This window comes from Mixophyes fleayi, chromosome 4 (assembly GCF_038048845.1).
Source record: "Mixophyes fleayi isolate aMixFle1 chromosome 4, aMixFle1.hap1, whole genome shotgun sequence".
Taxonomy (NCBI): Eukaryota; Metazoa; Chordata; class Amphibia; order Anura; family Limnodynastidae; genus Mixophyes; species Mixophyes fleayi.
The window spans coordinates 216,933,582-216,952,388 of record NC_134405.1 but is presented as its reverse complement, the minus strand read 5'-3'; the positions used below and the strand labels follow the sequence as shown (position 1 = coordinate 216,952,388).

The following is an 18,807-nucleotide window of genomic DNA, read 5'->3' as shown; positions in this document are numbered from 1 at the left end:
TATCTGTTCTCTCAGATGATGTGAAATGAGACATGAACACTTACATTTAGAGGCCATGTGTTCCCAAACCTACCTAAAAGTGTGGCACTCCAGGTACTCCAGGAGAAAACTAAGGTGTCTTCTTAATAACAAGAGACATGAAAACCAGCTGTAGGTAACTAAACTTTGCTAAATAAGTAAAGCACTCACTAGTGATAAGCACAGAGTTTAAAGCCTGCACTGTAATGAGCATCATTGCTAAACTGCAAACCTCTTAGTGATGCCGTTTGTTAGTGCATATCCGGACACTATGCCAATAAGTTTTAGCTAACCCTTAATTTCATCCTTTTTTAAGTACTGTTGTCTAATTGGGGCATCCTACTTATCAATAAAAATGTTCCTTTTTTTCCCTTCCTTTAGATTCCTGCAGCTATTTGCAGGTTTGGCGGTAAAGGCATACTTGCCAACTTATGGCAAGTATGATCCGGGAGCCTGCCGGGGAAGATGGGTGTGCAGGGGGCGGGACTCCAAAAATGGCGTCATTTTGGCCCTGCGATTCCTGGTGAATCGCGGCATTTTGGACCTAGTGGACAGTGAAGTGGGCAGATCCAGGAGATTTAAGGTGAAAAAGGTGGTGGATTCCGCGATCCCTGCACGTATAAGTAGGTAGGCTGCCTATAGGGTACGTGAAAGAGGAGTGGGCTTCATCCCTCCATGGTATAAGTTGAAAACAGATTTTCCCAAAAGCGCCAAAATAGTATATACTGTAAGCATAAATTTATTCTCAGTACAATTTATAATTATACAGCATATATGATCAGTGCACTGATACAGGATAACAATATCGTAACACACATACATACATACAACAGGTACTGCAAGGGCAAACTTGTGAGCATAGATATAGCCACTGTGCATTACAGTTCGTGATATAATCATGTGCAGTCTAAAAACAAGCTGCTTGTAACCAATTCTCAAGTAATTGTTGTTCAATGACAAGATGATTCATACGGTATTCCAATGTATGACGTCCTGTTTCTGCTGCTCACAAGATATAAAGCTATAACAATAAGTCACACATATCCATATAAATCCAGCCTTCCGGGGATAAATGAGGTGGCATATCGCTTGGCAAACCACTTATTTACAATCAGTGGTTGTTTCAAATAGCGCCAAAACCGAGCAGCACGGGACTTGTTTCCATAAATGAAAACTGGTCAGGGACAAGATGTAGGAATAGGTGCCCCGTTCTTACTGATACGACTAAGAGATGTCTCTGATAAAATAGTCACTCTGGTAATGAGGACTAAATCCAAGATCGAGGACCTCTTGATGCCAATATACAGTCCGATATTTGGAGGCACACTAGTCTTTCGATAAAATAAACCCGAGGGATCGCTTACCCAGTAGTTGATATTACACAAAGGTGCCAATCCTCAGTGGTTGTTTCGTGTCTGAATGACTCTGTAGTCCAGGGAAATGGACGCGGCCGCGACGTCTTCTTCGCGCATGCGCACTTCGCGGTTTCCGTTACAGGACCGTTCTCGCGAGCACAGCGGGATAGAAGTTCCGTTTGTCAATGCAATCGTTAGTGTCCGTTTCCTACGTGTTTCGCCGAAACACTGCTTCGTCAGGGATAGATGCATTTGGAATGAAGAGTCATCCTTTTTATAGAGGTTCCTTATCTCTTAGGTGATCTATGATAGGTCACTCCGATGGGGAGGCTGGTATTAGAAAGGCATTTTGCATCGGGTGCTGGTTGTTTTTACATCCGTTTGTTTAGGGTGATAACATCATGAAACTAAAGTGAATAAAAGTTCAATAAAACACCAAAGTTCACTTCTACTTATGTTCCTTGAATGTTATATAGTGCACAGTCTTCTATAGTTCATGTATAGAGGTTTCATACTCTGCATATCGCTTTTTTTTCCCCTTATTTAGATAATGACACCTATTAAAGTTACCTAGCTGGAGTTTTTAGGGTAGGTGTCCCAAACCCTAAGTTCTATTTGGATTGGGGCCGCTGGTCACACCAAGACCAGACATCTCTTCCCCTTTGGTTAATCACTTTTCAAGCATTGTCACATATACATGATAGTGAATTTTTGAAAACGAGTGTGAGTAATGAAAAACCACACAGGGATCATTCCGATCTTCATTTTTTTTGTTTTTTTTGTTAGATATGCGTTCCCTATGGGTCTTGTTGTATATAACCAGATATGTATTGCTGCATTGGGAAGGAATCCAGAAATCATATAGATGATATCCTAGTTATTTATTACAAAGAGTATGTGATGGGAAGATTAAAGAAATTTTGCTAGTTCGAAATCTCTATTGAGACCATGGGGAGTCAGTGTTTTTACCGTGTATATCCATTTCGTCTCTTCTCTGGATAGGCGTTCAATGTAATCCCCACCCCTCCATGGTGGTAGTACTTTACATATTCCCATTAAATTTAAAAGTGAGGGGTCTTTGTTGTGCCTCGAATCCTTTCTTTATATTTCTGAGATGTTCTGAGATACGCGTATGTAAGTTCCTGGTGGTCCTACCAATGTATTGTTTTTTGCACGGCCATTCCAACAGATATATGACCCCCTTGCTGTCACAGGTAAGTTTACTCATTACTCTATGTGTCACCCCTGTGGCTCTGGATACAAAGGTTTTGATAGATTTCGTATCTCTTTTGGAGCTAATCCTGCAAGCATGGCAACTGTTGCAGTGGAAAAAAACATTCTCCTTTTTTTCCTAGCCAGGTACTATTTTTGGTTTGTGTTGTTGGCTGTACACCACTTTTCACTAGTCTCTGTTTTAAGTTGTTTGCTTTCTTGTAAATGAAGCTGGGTTTAGCGGGGAGTATCTTTCTGAATTCCTCATCTCCTAATAGCACATTCCAGTATTTCCTAATAATCCCTTCCATTTTTCGTGAATCCTCACTGAATTTTGTTATAAATGGTAGTTTGATGGCTGCTGTTCATTTCTCTTTCTTCACCAGCAGGGCTAGTCTCCCTCACTTCCCGACGTGTCTGTTCTACAAGGTTAGGGTTATATTGTCTTTCAAGGAATCTTTTCGCTAGAATGGAAGCTTGTACATCATACTGTTCTAATGTTGAGCAATTTCGCCTTATGCGTATGAACTGGCCCTTTGGGATGTTTCTTAACCAATTCTTATGATGATTGCTTGTAGATGGAATGTAAGAATTGCAATCTACATCCTTCAGAAAGGTCTTAGTTTGAATCTCTTCATTTTCTATGTAGACATCCAAATCCAGAAACTCAATTCTGTCTGTACTGATGTTTGATGTAAACCTGATGTTGAGGTCATTGGTGTTGACATACTCAACAAAAGAGTCTAATTTCTCTCTAGTTCCCTTCCAGATACATATGACGTCGTCAATGAATCTGTGCCACACTAGTAGGTCCTCCAAAAAGGGATTGTTTTGCCATATGACCTCATTCTCCCAGTGGGCCATAAACAGATTTGGGTAGCTGGGCGTGAACTTCGTGCCCATAGCAGTCCCGCGAATCTGCCTATGGTACCCACTGGGGGCCCAGAAGTAGTTGTGTTGCAGAATGAACATGATGGCATCAATCAAAAACACAATCTGTTCTGATGGTATTTCAGATTCACTGGTCAGAATGGATTTGACATGTTCACACCCTGCCTGATGCTCTATGATGGTATACAGTGATGTTACATCACATGTCATAAGCAAATAGCCCTGTTTCCATTCAATGCCATTGAGAATTTTTAGAGCATGACTTGTATCTCTCAGATAACTTCTCTGCCGGGAAACCAATGGTTGCAGGAAGAAATCTATGTAACTGGATAAATTGGTGGTCAGTGAGTTTATGCCCGAGACAATGGGTCTCCCTGGTGGGTTATCAAGTGATTTATGGATTTTTGGCAATTGATACAGTACCAGTAATCTCGGATTGTTAATTGATAGGTCCAGGAGACTGCCACACTCTCCCGGGAGTCCGTGAGACTCACGTGAAATGCGGGAGTCTCCCGGACATTCCGGGACAGTTGGCAAGTATGGGTAAAGTGACGTGTGGCTTATTATTGTTACTTTCTGGCGCACTAAGTGGTAGATTCAATTCCGTTAGCATGGTAATTTTAACACAGATTTCTGCTTGCAGCGCAGGGAGCTGCGAGCAAAAATCAGCATTGAAATTACTATACTAATGGTAATGATGCGCCTCAATTACCGCACTAACTGTAATTTTAAGATGGATTTATGCCTGTGGCTCAGGAAGCCGCGAGCAAAAATCAGTGTTGAAATTACCGTACCAATGGTAATAATGCTCACCAATTACCATAGTAACGGTAATGATGTGCTCCCGCGTTGTTCTATAAAACAACATGGGGAATTGAATCTCTCCCTAAGAACCTAGTATGAATTAGAACTGGATGTTTGTGAGGACTTGACATGGAAAACACCTTCCCTCATGCTAACCTAGAAGCCATTTACAACTGGAGTGAGCTGTTCAAACTCACACACCTGACAGTTGTCTCCCACATGCCTGGTTCTAAAAGGACTAGGAAGCTGCAGTACTATAAAGGCTACCTAATGCTTTCAAATATCAATTTGCTCTTATCACCACAGGAATGCAATAACTCATGCAGTAAGAGACAAAAGCACAACATTGGGAAACTGAATCTTCACTTACAACGTGTACGTAATTCAGTGAGTCTGAAGAAGCAATTTGCACATTACCTTAATGTTACCATTTTCATCCAGAAGAATGTTTTCCAGCTTTAGATCCCTATGCACAACACCGTTCTAGAACAATAAAGAAAATATATAAATATAAAGACATAGCAGACAGTAGTGCTGTTACTTAGCATACATTTGGCATAATTCCTGTACTAGGCCATTACCAACCTAGCAATAGGATGTCTATTAGTCACTTGCTATCTGGTAAAGACAAGAATGACTGGAATCCATCCTCCTACAAAGTATACAGTAAAAGTAGATTCTTCTGGTACCTCATTTCAACTCCCCTTCTCCCTTTAGTGAGCAGAGGATGGCTGCTTAGTGCCAAGATCTAGATGTGTGAGTCTGATTCCATATGCAACTTGCAATAAACATTTCAGAAAAATATGCTTTGATTATGGAGAAAAAAATGTGTTATTGCTGTGTGTGAAGTTTATCAAAGCTTTAGCAATTTCAGTTGGCATATTAGAGTATGAGCCCTGCAAGAAGTGTCCTATGGTGTTTAGTCTGCGAGCGAGAGAGCAGGAAGGATCTGCTATAAAAAGAATAGTGGAAATATAGTTATGTAAACAGTTTGTGTAATGAAACAAACACAATTTCATCACTGAATTCACTGGAAATGTAAAAACACATACAAGATAACCCTGGATATAAGTAACTGCTTAGTGTGGTCTAGCAAAAGAATGTATGTTGTTTCAATAATATTTAGTTCACCGCTTTCGAATCTTAATATTTTTATTTGTTGCTAATCATGTAATGCTCACATCCAACCCCTGGGAGCACCTCTGTCCAGGCAATAAATGTGATGCAGGGTTTCCTTTACCTTCCAGGGATTGCAGGACAGGACAATGCAGTGTAGGGTGATGTACAACATGCTATATCCATGTAAGACAACCAGCGAGGCCAACATGCATGGTTTTATAATTGTGGGATAATGCTGCTGGAACACATGTGTGCATTCTCTTATCAGAAGGCTTTTAGTGCATTGTGTAAATCATAGTTGCCTACTCTCCCGGAATGTCCGGGAGACTCCCAAATTTCTGGGAGTCCTTCCGGATTCCCAGGAGAGCAGGCAATTATCCCGAATCCTGGGCAACGCTGTCATATAAACGGAGGGGTCGGTGCTTAGTGACGTTGTGTGCCCATCGTTATGACCCCGCACCCTAATTTTTTTGGGCCCAAGATAGTGATGCTCGTATTGGGGGCGGAGCTAATGATGTGATTCTTTGAGCCCCGTCCCCACACACTAACCTGCCTGGAAGATCACTTGCCAATGTTGGGAAATATGGTGCAAATGCCATAAATGTGTGTATCTTAAAGCCTCAATTCTCTGTAACACACTGAAAGTAATAGCATGCCACAAAATGAGCCTAGCCATGCACTAATATTCTACACTGAAGCCATACGTTGTTTTCTGTGGAATGAACTATGTTTCTATATAAGTAGTTATCTTAATTCTTTATGGTTGCAAAATACTAAAACTTTTTTAACTCCCAATAATGTTCCTGAAAGGTCAGCAAGATCTGAAAGGCTTCTTATCTGTGCAAATATTTGCTCAGTGAAACCATCCATGAATTTTGTGTGTGTGTGATATTTTAAATGTTTGCACTGACTAGTGGGACACTAAAAATACACTCAGCCTACTTATCTGCAGCAGCTCCTGTCTTGTTTAATTTACATTAGGAAAGAGGAGAAGCAATATTATTCAATGTCTTTCAATGTTACAGGGGCCTGCGGTGCACAACAGAACAGTACTTTACTGACCACCTTGGCAGAGAAGGTTTAAACCAGAGTGAAAATAATACATAGCACATGCTGAGCAATATGATATGTGCAATATAGCACCATAACCTCATGCACAAGGATTTAAGTTTAAATCACCATTTACGGCAGTGCACATTTCCATCCAAAACCACCATCTGTGCAGCTGCAGAATAAAGCTAGCGTTCACAACATGTGCTCTCCTTACCTTATGACAGTAGTGCACAGCGGAGACAATCTGACGAAAGAAGTGTCTTGTTTCCCTTTCACTCAGTCTTCTCCTCTCACTGATGTAATCGTACAATTCACCTTTACTTGCATATTCCATGATGATCACAATCTTATCTTTATTTTCAAACACTGCCAGAGAGATATGGCAAAGAGTGATGTCACCCTACAAGTTCCAGCACAATGCAACGTACGAACATGCAGAGATTAACATGCCTATGCTATTTACATACAAATATATCAACAAAGGTTACCTTTTAGGTAAATGTGTTACAGTAGCTTTTATATCCTACCACACAGCCCAATTCTCCAGCATGATATGTTTTTCACAGACATTGCAAATGCAGTACAAAAAGCACATGCCAACAGCTAAAACAGAAGCGCTGTAAAATTTCCTGTGCCCCACATTAAATAGCAAATCTCTGAATACGTCAGAAAACATAGAACAATTCTGTAATTCCTGAAAGGATTTACATTTCTATGATGATCTGGATTTCTTTGTGGATATGAAGATGTCTGCTACAGATTTCAACTTTAATCAAACTTTATAAAAGTTCTTGATCATATCTACATATCATAGGTATCAAGAGAAAATAGACAAGGGTTTAACCATAGTCACAGCAGGCAAATGGAAGGTCATTTAAACCAGAGAATAGTATATACATGCAATCCCCCTCAGTTTGACTGAATATTGATATTCTATGGAATTGAGTAAAGGGAATAATATACAGCTCAGACACTTGTGTTACATTGGTAAAGTTGCAATTGCAGTATTGCAGTGTTGGGTGCTGGGACGGATCATCATGGGTATCTGTGACATTAGTAAAAGCCTAGGAGAGGTGGAGGACCTGTTAACATTTTTGTTATTACAAAATTGCTGGTTACCAAAAAGTTCTTTTAAGGTACAGTTTGATCCCCATATTCTTTTGTGAGTGACAATTTACTCACAGTTGTAAAAAAAAAAATGTTAGAAGAATTTACAAGGTGCAGGTGGAGGAAGGACTGTGATGTAAACACGTCTGGATATTACACAGCAAATGTTACAAGTACATGTAACTATCTCTAGCCTTGGTGTTAAACTAGCACAAAATATCACACTTACATGTGTTCAGTTGTTTTGTGTCTACGGTTTTGAGAATGAATTTAAAAGGATTTTCCATCTCAATATAAACAGTTTTAAGCTTCCTACCCACTAGTACTTCAGTGGGTTTTCCCACGGGACACCTGCCTATTGCTTAACTCACAAGGTCCTTGGTACTTGGTGGTACTTCTGTTGGTGAGCCTTCATAATCATTTCTGAACTCTGTAGAAAAGAGACAGCAACCAAATATGATTACTGAGGCTAGCCGGCAGTAATCCCAGTAACTATAAGTACTAGGATGCTATTTAGTTGAGGAAATTGGTGGTCCTACCAGGCTGAGACTACAACCAAGAAATAATGAGGAAAGTGGGATTAAAACAATTTAAATTAAAGGGAAAACAACTTTAAGATCACACGAGGTTGTCACTTTTCTGGATGTTTCATACAGAACAGTCAAAATCATAGCATGGGTGAAATAACGTTCATTTGACAAAAAATGTTGCGTCTTGTGCAATTTAAATAAAAATACATTGACCAATTGGCAAATGCAAGAGAGTAGAATGTAAACTCAAAAAGGAGTGAAGACGATACTACGCACCTAAAAAGGATGTATACAAGTAAATAAAAGTATGTGACACAAAATGGTTTGCTACAGCTGCAAATTATTAAATACAAAAACACACACAAAAAAGACAATTAAAAAAATGAAATTGCCTAGCAATAATGCCTGGAAAGGATATGAAAGCAATATGCAATCAATCATGTAAATACAAAACATACGGGGTTTGATGCTGAGTTGGCCACATGGGCGTCCAAAAATGAAGCTCCAAAAAACTGCATGCAAAGTTGAGTATTTACACCCATATATTGAGGAAAACACATCACAAGATGAATCCAGCTCTGCATTAATATGCGCCAGGTCAAGTCTAATCGCATTCGTTATTCAGTTTAATTTAAATAAAATTACTCTAGAAAATAGTAGATATAATGTTCCTTATTGTGTACAAATGAAAATAGCAAAAAAATGAATTTCAAAATGCACCCACAAAATCATATAATATATGCATGATCAATGAAGAAACCACCTTCAGAAAGAATCCGCAAACAGCCAATCAGAAGTGGCTAACTAGTGCTGACAACCATCATCATCATCATCACCAGCATGTATGTGTACCTGCCCTAAGGCACCCTCAATTGATACAGCTACTGACAGGCTTGGACACATCTCCATGCAGGTCTATATCTGTTTGCAATTATATGACCACACCCTTACCGTACTTGACCTATGTTAGACCACCCCTTTACTTCCCACCACACCTCTTAAGCAGGCATAAATGCCTATTTTGCAGGAATGCGCAGTACAAATTTGTTGATTTTACACTCTGCAAATGGGCATGTGAATAATTTCGCATCACGCCCATGGTCTAGATGTCTGGTACAGACATCAACTTTAATCAAACTTTATCCTACAACTACAATTATAACTGAAGTCACAAAGTAATTCCAAAATGAACAGAACAAATAAAACATAATCAAATGCAAACACACACATTTAAAAGTCCTTCTAATGTTGGCAGCTAAGTAACTGCAATCCATCGCGTACTCCTAGTGGTCTCTTGGTGTACACTGTTTGACATATAAGAGCCAATATATAGAGGTATGAAAATTAGTCAATTTGGTCCAAAGTGAGGCCTGGTAAGATCAGAAACAAGGTTTGCATATAGCAAGTATGCATTGCATGTAAAAGCAACATTGAAAACAAGGCTTCTCTTTAGCATACAAGCTATAGCACTCACTGTGCATAAGAATGGAAGAGAGAGTTGAATTAGCGACAAATATGCAAGTTTAACAAAACTTGTATATATGTTTTTATTACAGAATTCAGTATTATTTCCTTTTGAGACATTTTACGTAAGCACGTATTATTTCCAGAAAACACATATACTGTGATGCTTCTCTTTTATAAGAAATCTGCAAACCTGGACTTACTTAGAATTCTCAGCTGGAAAAATGTGAAATTGTAACTTATCATTTCGCCTTGTCTCCCCATCATTTGTCTTAGACTGCATGCCAAAATCTGCCTCATGCTCCCACCCTTGAGCTACCAGCCAAGAAGATCTGATAAAGACAAAAGGAAGCTGAAGCATGCATGTACCCTGCCCTGAAGGCCCGACTTGTCCTCTCCTGTCAGCGATTCCCATCTGTGTAATCCTCATTAAAAGAGAGACTTCTGAAACTAGAAGAAGCTGTCTTGGGACGGATTACTTGATCCGTAACGTTCTCCAAAAAATGAGCGCATGATTTTTTTTTTTGTCTTTAAGGATAATGAGTTTTCCAGGCTAACTTCTTCTGATTTTGTTTGTTATTGGTGAGGTGCCAACAAAGAGCATGGTTTTCCTCAGTAAGGAGGTGGTCATTGAATAATGTATTCCATAATATATGAAACTGCAATGCTATACTTAGTACATCATTACAGGGTCAAGATACCTTGCCTACAAAATATTAATTGTAGCATCAAGACTAGCAATTATAAAATTATGGTCGGAAGAAATGTTAGCCAGTTATCTTTCATACATTTATAATCTACAGTCTATGGTAAAATGTGTATTAAAAAGAAACCACACAAAATTATTTCCTTTTTGAACTGCATTATGTGTCCAAATGGAAACTCTACTTTTGTAATACAATGCTTATGTATTTTTCTCATGCAGTAAATCACATGAACTGTCAGTGGAAGTAACTTGCACACCATATTTATTCTAGGTCAGAGTTCACCAATGTTTTACTTGAAGTACCTCCGTGTTTTAAAGGAATACAAATTTCAGAAGGTATACTGTATCTGTATATGCTATGACGCTTTAAAGAGGGACATGACTGAAATTGGCAGTTCACTGAACAGGGCAGTGTTGCTTACCATAGAACATACTTGCCAACCTTTGGTAAGTTAATATCAGGAGATCCCAGGCAGGGGGGCGTGGTTGGAGGGCGGGAGGGGCGCGTCATTTTGCGGAGCAAGATGCCATATGCGGGATATTTGCCTGCTCCCGAATTTCGGGAGTCTCCCGGACACTCCGGGAGAGTTGGCAAGTATGCAATAGAAGCATTACCAGAAAAAGCAGCAAAGGACACCTTCTGCTGTGCAAACAATTGCAAACTCTCCACCACCCACTGCATGCACACTTTTGACATAATTATCCATTTTTGTCACACACAGAGATGCATCATAATAATTAACTATAGTATATCCTATATTTCCCTCAACCCACCTTACTTAATAATGTATGCTGTATTACTGCACAATACATACATGTCCTTTTCTCCCTCTCTCTGTATATCTTTGGAAATATAATTAAAGCAGCTTGTCTTTCTATGTTCAAGCCAGGGGCCTCCACTTGGGCATCTCTGTCCTAAATGCAAAGTTGCTGGAATAATTTTAGGTCTACCTACAATACCAAATTAAATGCCATTTACTGAATTATCAAAAATGATGGGGGTTACCTTAACATCTGAAGCCAATTTCAAAACTCACATTATAACCTCGTTTTCAATTGTTATTTAAGCATTTACAAAAATTGCTGCTGAGTAATTTATTTCTTTATTAAAAAAATGATAGCTATAATAATAATAAAATAGGTAGACAGACAAAAAGAAATTGTGTTTTATGTCCACAGGATAGCTCTTTGAATAGCTGCATAAAAAAAAAAAGGTTTGTTTATTTTACTACATCTTGGAAAATATGTAGCTAAAGTTATTGTTGGCTTGCTGCATTGAGCCAGATAAGGTTACAGAAAAATGCCTTCTGTATTTGACGATAGAATACCTCATTCAGTGCTTATTCTTGTGACCGCAGGGGAACAAAATTCAGTTTGTTGGTTTAAAGGGACAACTCGGTTCTTGCAATGGATCAGCGGGAATTCTCCGTATGCTTTCTCTCTCAATCTGAGTAATCTACCTAAATGAGTTCCAGTATGTTGACATTCCTTCCATCTGGTGTCTTTTCATGCTATGGTATTTTTATTACCAATCTAGCAGCCGCAGACAGAAGTACCTTTCCACAGCTACAAAGTGTTTCTTTATTAAAAGGTCGCCAATCAAAAAGTACAGGCCTGCATGTGTTTAATTTTAGGTATACTGAGCTATAATATCCGCACAGCCAATAAAACCATTTAATGCTCAATTACTTTGTAACAAGTAAGAACTGATACATTGTTCTTACAGCTATCACTTTCTAATGAGGAGAGTATTTGTGAAACTGTACAACATATCAACTGTAAGCATAACAAATCTGTGTTCTATATAAGCTTTAAATACAGTTAGAAAGGCTAAAGTGGCCCTACACACAGTGGAGACATCTATGTTGTGACCTAAACTGCTATTCATGAGCTTGTAGCTTATGAATTTATGCGGAACTGGTAGCTTATGAATATAAATCGGGTCTCAAGAATATTAGCCAGATAGTCCCTCAGTGATGCCACTGGTTCCTAGAAAATGAATAGGCTGGATACTAGTTCAGCCCATAAAATGGATATCTCTACTGTGTCTTTAGTGTTATCTGGTACAAAGCTGAGGGGCTCATGCAGAGATGTCCTTTTCTTTGTATAAAATACAAATTTCCGTAAAGTGTACGCGCACAAATAAAATGTACCCATACATCCCTGTACATGCATCTTTCACTTCCTACTCGTTATGCTTAGATTGGCGGAATGGGGGGAAGGAAGGGGCGTACAAGTTAATAGGTCAAGTACAGTGGGAGCGCGATAATGTAATTGGGGCACATTCAGAGATTGAGGCACCCACAGATATGCCTGTGAGGAGGTATATCTGCTACGGATGCTCGACCAATGGTACAAGATACATACTGATGATGATGATAATCATCATCACAGACCTAGCTAGTGCTTAAAAAAAAAATACATATTTTTTCAAAAGTGTTCCCTGCACCAGCGCTCATTGTTGTAATGTACCTCATTGATAAAATGTATTACAATTATTATACAATTTATGAATGAAGTATAATCTATCAATTAAGCCTAAACCTTAAGTGGGGTTAGGCACCCCTAAACAACTTCTTGCACTATGACAAATCAGTACGAAATTCTTCTGTTTGGTTAGTTACTAACAGATCGGGAGGCTTATCATTCACGTTGCACCTCCTTGCGGAGCAAATAATCGTCTATTGTGTTTTTTATTTTTTTCCCAGTCGATTAAAAGCTGGAAGAAACAAATGAACACATTTTTTTCCCTGGCGTGCCACAAATCCCAGTGGGCATGTATGCCAGGGCATGCTGGCACTTGTAGTTCTACATGCAACAGCATGCTCTGTCAGCCATTGGTATGCTGGCACATGTAGTTCTATAAGCACCAGCATGCCTTAGCAGTTTATGGCTGCCAGGGTTTGCTGGGACCAGGAGTAGCACAGGAAAAAATTCTAAATTTTCTAACTTTTAACTATTTATTACCTCAATGTCCAATGGCAAGGGTAGTGGGAGGAGCAATAGCGCCGTTTTCTAGGCGAGGGGGGCCCTACAAAATTCAGCCCATACTGAACAGGCTGACAGGGGGACCACATGCTGAGGGCAGTGGCGCACGCAGGGGGGATTTCTGAGTCTCTAGAAATCCCCCCCTGCACTAACTAAGTGGCCACTGTCCTATACAGCAGCCACGGCGCTGTCAAAGACAGCGCTGGTGAAACGGAGCTGCTGCGCATGCGCAGCAGCTCTCTCTCGGGTTTTTTTTTTTTGGTTTCCCTGAAATACTATCACCAGCCCAGCCTGACACGGTTTATTGCTAGGCGCAACTTTTTGGGGGGGCTCCACACTGTTTGTCCCCCTGAAATGAAGGAGGAGCACACCGATTTAAATTGTTTATTTTTAATGTTATTCAACATAATAAAACACCCATCAGTATTATCAACTTGATGATGGTGACTGGTGTCTATAAAGCATGATGATACGTAGCATATGCGCATATGGCCTGATTAACTTTCAATGCTCATTTGTGTAGCATATCTTGCATGCTTTCCCACAAAAACCTACGCAACTGTAGGCATTAAAGATTTATTTTAATTGTCTGCACTCTATGCATCAACTAAATGGATTATATTGAACAAAATTGTAGTTAAATTTGTTAATGTTTTATTTGTAGTTGATTTGCTATTATATTGTTTACAGTTATTTTTCTATGATTATATGAAAGTTCTGTGCTTAAAATTTATTGTAAATACGCATACAGTAAACATAGTGCAAAGGCTCCTAAAACTACTTCAACTTGTATGTGTGCCTACGCTTATGGAAAGCACACAATTGTTATATAGAGCATCTGTCCACCCCAATTAAAAGCATAACCTTTAAGAAACGCATTTATTATTTTATTATTCAAACATTCAACTTATTATTTTTTTAATTATATAGCACCAACATATTTAATACCACTGTACAATAAGGTCTGAGCAACTTTCCCTTTAAGTGATCAAAATATTATTCTCAAGAAAGGTGCTTTAGATTTTCGGTTGACAAATTACATAGGTGTAAAATAATTATGTAAGGAAATCCAGCATCAGTGCCATGTAACAAAAGCAGCAAGGTCATTGAGTTCTTGATTCACTGCCAATTGCCAGCTATGATGATGACAAGGTTTCAGTTCAGTGTGCTATCAAAGGAAAACAATGAGAAGTTTAACATTCTCTGACGTCACTGCTCAGCCAGACAGGAAATTAATTAGAAGCACAGTCTAATTGAGAGGTAAAAAGATGCCAGATTTATTATCCTTGTTCTAAGAGTCTGCCAATCATCTCATTTTATCCCACATGTAAGGTAACCTCATTCCAGTGCGCTCAGTGGCAATATACAGTGGTTCCAATTTTTTTTTTTATAAACTGAAAGCAGCAACCAGCATGGCAAAAAGGAACGTATAACCCAAAATCTAACCCCAAGAAAGGGCTACATTCTACTGTAAAAATAAAATCACATGAAGTATGGCATTACCTGTGTAGGCTTTCACTGATCAAATATTAATAAAGGGATGTCCCCATAAGTAATACTAAGGGGCTTATCTAACAACATGGTACAAAAACCATATTTGCTATGGTTTACCACAGATGCACACCTCCCAACATTTGAACGTTAATTGGTACAACTTCAAAAAGGGGACATGGTCATGCCACACAAGACGTGTCACTGCATTATATCAGTGGTATCATGGCCCTTGTGAGTGTGCCTAGTGTTTCTGAAGCACTAGACCGCCCCCAAACCTCCTACCCTAAGAGCAGCCCTGCAAGGCTGCAAGGCTCATCTCCCAAAAGTCCAGGCAATCAGCCCTGATATTCCGATAGTGACAGAGCAGTCTGAAATTGGGATGTATATACTTATTTTAGTATTAAATATTTATTTATTATATTGCATCCTATTATTCGTAAAAACCTGCAAAACACCAGTAAAGATGGTGAGTTCAAATAGCAGACAAAATGGTGCTGATATCATTATTATCTCATATTACAAAACAGCTTGTTTCTGCCTAGCATTGATTTAGGTGGGCAAATATTTCTGTCACAATTTGAAAGTGGTGCCTGATAAAAAAAAAACAAAAAAAAACTTTACTAAGTTTTTTTAAACTAATTGTCTTTATACAGTGTGTGAATATTATGTAAGAGAATTTTCCAACTTCAGTTGACATTAACTTACTGGCTACATGTCCTCCCGCATTTTTCACTAAGACATTGTTTTATATCTTAAAACGTATGATAAGCTTTAAACATATCGTCATACAGCAGACACATTTAGCATAGTATCCACAAACCCTAACATCATGCACAATTAATCTTCTTATTAGAAGCATTTTACGTCTGCGTTTTTTTATGTAAAACGCGTCAAGCTCTACATGAGGCCCTGACTATTTTTGCCCTTTTAAAAACTTCCTTTTAGCTTTTGTCTGAGTTATACTAATATGTGTTTCACTGTCCTTGCATACCACGCACAACTGCTTTATGGATACACTTGTATATAATCATCATCAGCACTTATTTAAAAGGCATCACACATTATGCAGTGCCAGACAGTCAGATACAGATACATGAAGACAACATAACAAACACATGAATACATGTAAATATAACAACAAATACACTTAAGCATAATAACAGATGTGTGGTAAATAACCCAAGTATGAGTAATGAGGAGAGTGGAAGAGAACATTCAGAACCATGTCCAAGGTGAAAAAACCCCACATCTCTTCCTAGAAGAAGATGTCAGAACCTTACTTATAAGCACAGAAGAAAACCTGTGTGGAGTTTGCATGTTCTCCCCATGTTTCTGTGGTTTTTCTCCTGGTGCTCCGGTTTCCTCCCACACTCCAAAACATACTGGTAGGTTAATTGGCTGCTATCAAATTGAGCCTAGTCTGTGTGTGTGTGTGTGTGTGTGTGTGTGTGTGTATGTTAGGGAATTTAGACTGTAAGCTCCAAAGTGGCAGGGACTGATGTGAGTGAGTTCTCTCTACAGCACTGCGGAATTAGCGGCGCTATATAAATAGCTGATGATGATGATATAACTTAACAAAATCCACAGTCAACAAATTATATAAATATATAAGACCTACAGATAAGCATAGGAGGGGTCAGCCTAGTTCAATAGCAAGTTTTAAATTGATCCAATATTAACACTCCCAAAAATATGTGTATCAGTATTTCTGCCTTCACCACAGCTATTTGAAAATGAACATGTCTTGTTTTGAGAATGAAAGTCTGCTGAAGATAAAATTTGATCACTTAAATCACTGTTATGGCAAGCCTGTTTTGCACTTAATAATCATTTCAATACCATTCTTCATGTTGCCCAAAATCTATATGAACTAGACATGTCTACACTGTAGTGAGAGAGGTATAGCTATCGCAAACATGGTGTTGGTCAAGCCTTGTACCCAAGGTGAGTCTTTCAAGTGGGTAATATTGTTAATTAATAGAGGTTTTGATGACTGATTCTAAGGGGCAGATTCAATTCCCCGTGTTGTTCCGTGTATTATTACTGTTACTATGGTAATTTTAACGCAGATTGTTGTTCGCGGCTCACATGGCTGTGAGCAAAAGTCAGCTGCGAAATTATTAGTAACGGTAATAGTGCGCGGCCCGCGGAATTGAATCTGGCCATAATATGTTTACCGATCCCCATGGGTAACAATTTGTATTGTTGTATGGGTAACAAAATGTATTCTAAAATACATTCTGCATAGGTAGTTTACAAAAGTGCAAAGTCACAGTAATAAAAGGCTTGTGATTTCACGTGCCTACTTTTTTGCAAATGGATCCATTTTTAAGTGGAAGCCTATGAATTTGTGGGTCAAGAGAGAGGCATCTGCTAGAGTTCAAAAGTTTGTGTCTTATAGATAGAGTATTTGGAGGATTAGACGTATGAGTGAGCCAACTTTTATACTTTTGCGGTGTGAAATGCTTTAAAGGAGAAAATGAGATGGTTGCGTTGCACACGGTGCATTTAGAGGACAACTCCCTGTTTATGGGTGGGCACACGCCTTTTTCCTCCCGACAAAAGAACTTCTCCAGCTGATTAGAGGTACTGGAAAACCAACCTTGCTCCTAGACTTTTAACGGGATGCCCTTCGACATATGTAATAAAAGGCTTCAGACATACAAAAGTGCACATACCTGCAAAAATAAATACCGTACCATGTCCTTTACCGCCTGAAGATTAATTCATGCCATAATAAAAATGTGAATGGTTAATTTAAACCATAAATGCAGATGCAGACTGAATTTATGAGATTGTTTGTAAAGATAAGGAAGTAGGGACGCACTTCAAAATGCTCTAGGTGGACAAGTAGATATAATTGTGCAAAAAATAAGCTGTGCAGGCTCATGTTTAATGAGATTTGTAAATGAGTCTTAATGAGTTGTCCCCAAAACAATTTAAAAAGGAAATATGTATTTTTATTATAAAACACCTCTAATAAACTGGTAGCTGATAGATATCTAATGAGACTTTAACGAGAACAGAACCATCTCCAAAAAATACTTGATCCATTCATAGAGCAATAGATGGGTTTCTCCCTGATGGGAACTCTCCCTATTTCCTGAAGCCAAGGGCCAAGCTGCGGCTCTCGGCACTGGTGGACTAAGTCTGTCTGGGGGGTCGGAAACCCGATTTGCTGTACAGAGGGGTCATTTTTCTGAGAAGGGGTTGTCCACAACTCATTACAGATAAACTTCACATATCAGACAAAAAGTATAAAAGCACAATCAACATTAACCCCAATATAAACTAGAAATAAATTGTATGGTAGATTTAAAAATAAATGCTTCAAGACTCAGACTTACTGGACTGGGAATACATTGCCCTTGGTTTCCTCAGAGCTGACATGTAGCACTAAGGATTTTCATGAAAGAAGCACTTTCCTTCACAGATTAAATTTATACTCTCGGAAGTAAAGATTCTGGCAAAGTCAGCTCTAGCTGTTCACTACTATTCAAGATGTTTTAAGTCACTTCAACAGTATTTTCCTCCCAGCTGTACGAAGCCAATTGCCAATTTCTGTCCTGCTGAGCGGATGGAATTTCTCCTGACGGAGAATTAGGGTCTACCTCTCCCAGTTACTTATGGAAATGAATGTGCTGTGACTGAGTTACAGGAGAGTATCACCAAGATACTAGCATGCTCAAAGATTTTTGGACCTATTAGGTTTTAAAGTAAAACTAACTTTAAAATACAATTTGATTGATACTAGTAACATTTACAAATATATATGAAACATTTTCATAATACTTGTACATTACTTATATTTAATACTTTTAATAATGTGATTAGGAGGGAACATGTTGGTTATATATACAATAGACAGACACTGCTGAAAGCTGAAACGGCATTCATGTTTAATGACACATATACCCATTAGCGCAGCAGCGTGTAATTCTAGGACATGGCTTACCAGGTAGTGTGAACTGTGCCCAGCCATTAAATCCGCAATGCGCAAAATTTTGCATAGCCACAATTCCAGATCACATAGAAACTGCATGACATCAGGAATTTCTTCAGCACA

At 38.8% G+C, this 18,807-nt stretch overlaps 1 protein-coding gene across 1 annotated transcript in view; it reads right to left on the bottom strand.

Moving 5' to 3' along the window:
- NUAK1 (NUAK family kinase 1) overlaps window positions 1-18,807 on the bottom strand; it is a 73,606-nt gene that overhangs the window by 16,199 nt on the left and 38,600 nt on the right. Inside the window, exons 3-4 of the mRNA XM_075209340.1 lie at window positions 6,667-6,818; window positions 4,698-4,763 (exon numbers count right to left, since the gene is read on the bottom strand). Of these exons, the coding sequence (XP_075065441.1) occupies window positions 4,698-4,763; window positions 6,667-6,818 (218 nt within the window). The remainder of the gene's footprint in view (window positions 1-4,697; window positions 4,764-6,666; window positions 6,819-18,807) is intronic.